Genomic DNA, 7524 nt, shown 5'->3' on the forward strand with positions numbered 1-7524 from the left:
CATTATTTCTGAAAACTTACTTCGTTTTGTTATTACCATCAAATATCATAAAAATAAAATTTAAAAATTAAAAATTAAAATATGAGAATAATGCTGCTCATTTCAGAACTTGTCCTTCGTTGTCCTCCATGAGCCTCAAGCAATGCAAAATAATTAAGCAAAAACAAGAGAGGAGATAAAGATGAACTTGTGATTAGTTAGAAAATTAATAGGCTGACAACAAGAGGAATCTAGAACCCAAAATCCTTTGAGTCACGCCCAAGTTTTTCTTATAAAGGAAAGGAAAGGAAAGGAAAACAGAGATGATATAAAATTAAAAAAAAGGGACAGTTGTCTGGAGTTGTACATAAGAGGTGGTTAGGGTTTGACTTTAATTTTTTAATAGAAAAAAAGTAGAAAAGATAATTGATTTCTTCTTATTTAATAAAATTCAAATTTACTGTAGAATTCTTCGCTTAATTATTGAGCTCTGTTTCTATATGATTAGGGAATGATTGTCATTGTTTTAGTAGGCGGGGATAATGAATTTTTTTTTTTTTTTTTTTTTAGTTAAAGGTTAGTTTTTATATAATGAAAAGAATGTACAAATGAACTCCAAAGTCTCCGACACCAAGCTAGAATGTACAAATGAACTCCAAAGTCTCCGACACCAAGCTGCAATATATAGAAGAAACAAAGCAAACAAGCAAAAGCTTGGCACGAGAACTATAAACAACATAAAGAAACAAATCAAAGCTAACAGCAAAACCAAAACTAAAATGGGGGTGATGATGTGGCAATGGGATTAGACATACTTATAAAGTTATAACGCAGGGGAAAAAAAAAAAAAAAAAAAAAAGAAAAAGAAAAAAAGAGAGTAATGATATTCTGTTCGATCAAATTGCCTACTCTTAATTCGAATCCTACGTGTAAATGTCACGTTGATATTTTATTTGCGACTAAGATAACAAAAATAAATATGGAAAGAAGCTAAAGAGGTTTTGACAACCCCCCTCTATCTCTCTGATTTCTCCATTTCTCTTCTTGACTCACGGTTCTCTCTTTTCCGCTTTGCAAAATTAAAGGGAAAACAAAGTATTGAGAAGTCTCTATTGATTCATAAAATCAAAAAGGAAAATACATATAAATGTATATGTTTGCTTAAAAAAAAAAAAAAAAAAAACTTCAAAAATTCATTACAAAGTGAATGCAAAAGAAATAATCAAGGAAGCAGAATGACTAAGAGGAATGAAGAAACCAGAGAGATAGTCGGGGTCGTCAAAACTTCTTCAACTTCTTCCCATATTTATTTTTTGTATCTTTAGCACCCAAATAAAATATCAACAATTTAGGTAATTACGTGACATTTACACAAGATTCTGACTAGGAGTAAACCAATTTGTTCAGATTATCGTTACTCTAAAAAAAATATTAAGATGAAATCCTAGAGCATTGATAGGATTTTTTATTTTTATTTGTAAAAAAAATAGAAATATAGGTAATTTTTAAATAGTTAATTAACTTATATTTTAAAATTATTCTTATTATATTTGACACATAAACTGTATAATAATAAATTTTTATTTGTCAGGTTAAATAGCAAGACTCCCATTCTTGCTTTTTTCTCTCTGCCTTTCTACCCTACCAAACATAGGTTTAGCGGGAGATTAAGAATTACGAAAAAAGAAAAGAAAAAAAGAATGCAATACTTTAGACCGTAATGGCCGGTTGCGAACTTGCGACAAGTCAGCGTAGACTTGTCAAAATCAATAAACATGAATCAAATAAGCAGACAAAAATGTAAATAAAGTACAGCAATGTGTACGATGATTCCAAAGAAAGATACAGAGTTTTTCATTTCATTCATTCATGTATAAACCTCTAGCACCAATGTTAACGATCGGTTCTTTGGAAAAAGGACATATACTTTTCCTCCCCAGATTATTTCAGTCTAATTTCGGTGCCTTCAAGACACATACAATTGCATTCACACAGAGTAGTGTGAATATATTTTTGAGTTAAAATTATAATTTTTTTTTTTTTTTTTACTTTCAAAATCGTGAATGGGCCCGTGAAATGTCAAATTTAGCCTTTTTATTTTTTTATTTTTATAAATATGTAATAAGTTCACTTGATAGGAATGGGCTTGAATCGATGATAGTCAAGTTTAGTTTTTTAATTCATATTAGTCCTACAGATTTTGTTTGGATAAGTTTGAATTAAGATGCAGTACTTGAAAATTTTCAATATAAATCCAGTCAAGTGCAATTGCTCAAAAATTGGTTTTCAGTAGTGCAATAGATATTGTAATTTTAAAATTTAAAAATTTTAATTTAACATTAATTAGAAATGTTAAATTTAACATTTCACAACCATTTAACGGGTTTAGTTTAGTTTAGTGACGTATTTGATATTAGTGGAAATTTTATGAACAATTTTAAAAGTAGAGGAATTATTTTTTTTAAAGGATTTAACACTTTAATTTTCAATCCATGATGAGTGGAGGCCGGCCACTTCTATAACATACAAAATTGAAAGGCCCGTAATAATTTTTGGGCCCTATTCATTAGCCCGTGGTCTAAGAAATCGATTTGTGGGCTGGGCACCTGTGGCCCAAACAACCACTTGTAGACGTTTTCTCTTTCTTGATAAATAAGCAAAGTGATTATTAAAATATATTATTGATTATTAAAATATATTTTGAAACCTATATTGTATCTTTAAAATGTTTTGACAATTAATTTCAAATAAATTAACTAAACAGAATCAAAATATTTTTAAAATGATTTTTTTTCGAAATAAATTTTATTTTTGTTTCCATTAAAGGACACGGTTGATGACTTGGAGGAAGCCTAGAAGCACTGTGCACCCTACGCATCGTAACAATTCGTGACCCAGAAATGTAGCATGGAATCGATCTGCAAGCACAGAATCTGAAATCACAAAAATTTTGCACCCCGCTACAATCAATAAGCACAGAAAATTTCTTTTTAATTTGATTAATATTATTACATATGACATACATGAAAAAACTAAAAGCTAACTTCCTCTAATACACATATCAATGGGTATTAATATCATCCAAAAAGCTTCAATTTAATATCACTGATATTAATTAGTTTTAGTCAAGCTCTCCATATAAAGTTACATTCTTGCATAACCCAAATTTAATAAAAACAAAGTCAACCCTAGCATACCCTTCTCAAAGTTAAGATTTACATACAAATCCTAATAACCCAAATCAAAGTTACCAAAATCAATACCAAAATCATTACCAAAACCAGTGCCTTCCATCGGAAGATTCTGATCAAAAGAATCAAAAGCCTCAAGAGTAGTGGACGAAGAAGCCCTCGCCATTGCCATCTGATCCGCCGCTTCATTCTTGACCATTGCCATATGATCCGCCGCTTGATTCATGGCCATTGCCATTTTATCAGCTTGATTCATCACATTCTTCTTCAAAACTTCCAACGAAGCAATATAATGCTCAAGCTCCTGCAACCCTAATTCATCAATCGGATCTTCCCACCAATACCCTGTTTCACTCGGTCTTCCTTTCCCCGTCCTGGCTTCTAACTCACCCAAAGCCTTGAAATAATTGTTCTTGCTAACTTGTAATTGCACTGCGAGCTTATTATCGTCATGATCATGTGTGGAATAATTAAGGTTAGGATTAGGGTATTGGGCGAGGAAGCGATTGACGACTGTGTCCGGGGACGGGCTGCCGAAGGTGTAGATCTTTCCGGCAGGTGACATGACTACAACGGCTACCTCCGCACCACACACGACGCTCAATTCACTGGCCTTATTGATGAGACCTGTCCGGCGTTTCGAGAAGGACACGTGTAGGTTGCTTTTGCACTCTATTTTCTTCATCTCCATCTTTTGTCGACCCTTGCTGTGTCTCTTCGGCTTGTTCTCCATTACTGCTGAATCCAAACCCTAGCTCCTCTCCTCCCACTATAAGAGAATACACTTTCTTTCCCTCTCTCTCTTTCTCTCTCTGTACATATATAGACAAAAATAAATAAATAAAAAGGCAAAAAGCAAATTGTCAAAATTACCCTTAAAAGTAACGTAACAATACATTAAAAAAATAAGGGAAAATTACATATAAATGGAGTCAAAGTTCCATATTTACTTAGAGACTGAGTCAAAGTTTCATATTTCTCTAAAATGGATTGCTGAGGTGGCACATGGTTTTTTACTGTTTAGAAAATTGTGGTGCCTAAAATGCCCTTCCCTAACAAAAAAGTAGTACCTTCAGTGCAAAAAAGTAGTACCTTCAGTTCAAAAAAGTAGTACCTTTGGAGAAAAAGTAGTACCTTCGCGGGTGTTTAAAAAATATGGTACCTGGACGCCAAAAAGTAGTACCTTCAGTTCAAAAAAGTAGTACCTTCGAAGAAAAAGTAGTACCTTCGCGGAAGGGTATTTTAGGCATCACAATTTCTAAACAGTAAAAAACCATGTGCCACCTCAGCAATCCATTTTAGAGAAATATGGAACTTTGACTCAGCCTCTAAGTAAATATGGAACTTTGACTCCATTTATATGTAATTTTCCCAAAAAATAATAATAATTAAAAAAAAAATTTTGAAACTTAGTGCGATGGTGTCACTGGTGGTGTAATGAGTAACATTATTCTCATATTTTACTTTTTAAATTTTATTTTAATGATATTTGTGGTAAGAGCAAAATTTAGTAAGTTTCTAGAAATAATGAAAATAAAGATTAGTACTAATTTTTATTTTCATTATTTTTGGAAACTTAATTATTTTAAGTCTTACCATCAAATATTATAAAAATAAAATTAAAATATGAGAATAGCGCTATTTTACTTTCTTAATTTTATTTTAATGATATTTGATGGTAAGATCAAAATTTAGTAAGTTTCCAGAAATAATGAAAAAATAAAAATAAAAATAAAAATAAAAATAAAAAACTTACTAAGTTTTGCTCTTACTATACTAATATTTATTTTCATTATTTTTGGAAACTTATTTAGTTTTGCACTTACCATCAAATATCATTAAAAAAAAAAAAATTAAAATTAAAATATGAGAATAATCCTGCTCATTGCATAACCACAGACTCCAAAAATTAATTAATTCCTTCAATTTTATTTTACTTATGTTTTTTAAGGTTTTGGGTGCGAACCGAAATCAATTGGATGTCTGAATTTGAGTAGAGAGGAAGGTTTAATGGTGAAGAAGATTAGGACTGTTGTGATTTCGTAGTTGCGAGGGGATTCCCAATTCTTAATTGGGTGATGTGGCCTATCATGTAGCTATGGTATATGACATATGTGGAGACAATTAGGGTTCTTCCTTTTATTATTATTTTTTTCCTCGGTAAATGAATAGTAATACTATCGACAAACAAACAACAAAGGAGACAACTGGGCTCAGCCCAACAAGGCCCAAAGCCGAACAAAGAAAAACAAAACAATCCAGCCCACATTTTTTTTTTTTTTGTTTTTTCATACTGCCCAACCATATTTTAAGGATTACATTTCTCACCAACGAATTACTCAAATGGTGTATGAAGTATAAAAGGAAAATGTTCTTTACAGTTCTTTGGAACAAGAATTGACATCAACCCACTCTATCCATGTTCTTAATAAGGAGAAACGAAACAAACTAAATAGTATACTATTTAATTAGGGGTGACGATTGGGTGGATTTGGATGGGCTTTGGGCGAGTTTGAAATGGGTCAGTAACTCATTCTCAACTTACTAATAGTGAGTTATGAATGGATAATGGCTCAAATGGACAGGTCAAAACGGGTTAATCCATTCAATTTTTTTTTTATTTTTTATTTTTTACTTTTGCAAATTTTTTACCTTCCTACTATCCATGGCAAAAAAAAAAAAAATTAATAATTTGTTCTTACATTTATTTTTTGATTTCAAGCATTATAATTTTTTAAAAAAAATTTACTTTGGGAAAAGTTACTATAGAACTTACTCAACAATATTAACTACATATATTTAAAAAAAGGAATTTTGAATAAGAGTTTTAATTAATTGTTGGTTTTTATTTAAGGAATAAAACAAAATTTGAAAGAAAAGTGGAGAGAGAGAAAGAGAGAGAGAGAGAGAGAGAGAGAGCTATCACGCGAAGAAAAAAAAAAAACACCGAACCAACAAGGAGAGAGAATGCAAAAAACAAAAACAGAAGCAGTGAGGTGAGAGAACGCAGAAAAAATAAATAAATAAAAAATGCAGGGAAGAGAGAAAAAAAAGTGAAAATAATGAAAAGGATAAAAGAGAAGTAGATAGACAGGATATGGAGGAAATGGAGGAGAAAGAAAATAGGATTTTATTTGAGTGGGTTAAGATGGGTATTCATTCTTAACCCATTATTGACCATTGAATTGTATGCCTACTCATTTTTTATTTATTGGTATTTACTCACTTAAATTTGGATGTCCAAATCATTTTTTACTTATTGTTATTTACTCACTTAAATTTGGGTGTCTAAATGATTTAATTTTAGTGGACAAGTTTGAACGATTTAATGGATTTCGGCTTAAACTGCTATCCCTATAAAGTATTACAAGGATCAATCATTACCTTATATCTGTCTCAAGTGGCAATTATTAAGTCTAAGACTGTGTAATAGAATTATTTTTTTCAACGAGTTGGGCATACTATGTCATCGAATCATAATCAAATTATGAACCGTGAAACCAATTTCACGTATAGTGAATTTCATTTGCATATTATTAATACGAGGATAATACCAATTTCGTTTGGTGTTGGTGTTCCTCTTGCCATGGTACTTACCTCTTCTTTTAAGTCAATTATCCAGAGATAAATAAGCTGTACATATACTAAATCCAAACCCATACTTATGCTATATCTCATTTAGCTTTTGAACAGAATACGCTTGAAACATTTCTAGTGACTTGGGTTTATTGCAATAAATGTTTATTTTATTTTCATATTTTAATAATACTTATGTTTGGGAACACTGAATTAATGATTTGAATTTAGAATCGAAACAAATTTAATTTAAAATTTTAATTAAATTTTTTTCAAATTCAAATTTAAAGTGCCGATTCAATACTTAAAACGCAACATAAATACATAAAATGTAAATTTGTTTCACTCCGTGTCCTTGCACGATGGATTGAGCGGCTGTCCCGTTGAAGCCTCAATAATGCAACTCCAATAATGTGATATTTGGTCGTTAATCGTTAAATCAAGGGGACAAATATAAAATTAGTTCAGCATTACACTCAAGTGAACTCATAGACAAACACCACACAAAGTAAAAGATGCCTTTAATGAGATCTAACAGGATATATAGAATTTGATGCCACACCCAATCTAACCAAGGGACCTTAACACCAAATTTGACCACCACTAATCTTTTCAATTCTCTCTCTCTCTCTCTCTCTTTCTCTCTCTAGCGTTCAAAACAGCATGGCCACTTTCCCGGTGGTACCACCATGCATTAACATTATATTAGTAATGATATATTATAGATAGCTCTGTGTGTGTGTGTGTGTGTGTGTGTGTGTCTTAGGGCTACAAGTAT

General features: G+C 31.3%; 1 protein-coding gene across 1 annotated transcript; it reads right to left on the reverse strand.

The window, feature by feature from the left end:
- Positions 1-3207: 3207 nt before the first annotated feature.
- Positions 3208-3903, reverse strand: LOC132309630 (agamous-like MADS-box protein AGL62). Its single transcript, XM_059807921.1, has one exon. The coding sequence runs from the start codon at positions 3901-3903 to the stop codon at positions 3208-3210; it is 696 nt and encodes a 231-aa protein (XP_059663904.1).
- Between the last annotated feature and the right edge of the window lie 3621 nt (positions 3904-7524).

Source organism: Cornus florida, unplaced genomic scaffold, assembly GCF_030987335.1.
Source record: "Cornus florida cultivar Cherokee Brave unplaced genomic scaffold, ASM3098733v1 CherokeeBrave_3.0.0_Hap2_Chr05, whole genome shotgun sequence".
Classification (NCBI taxonomy): Eukaryota; Viridiplantae; Streptophyta; class Magnoliopsida; order Cornales; family Cornaceae; genus Cornus; species Cornus florida.

Excerpts from the sequence above, each read along its gene's own strand:
- LOC132309630 (XM_059807921.1), bottom strand. The coding sequence starts at position 3,903 with ATGGAGAACAAGCCGAAGAGACACAGCAAGGGTCGACAAAAGATGGAG.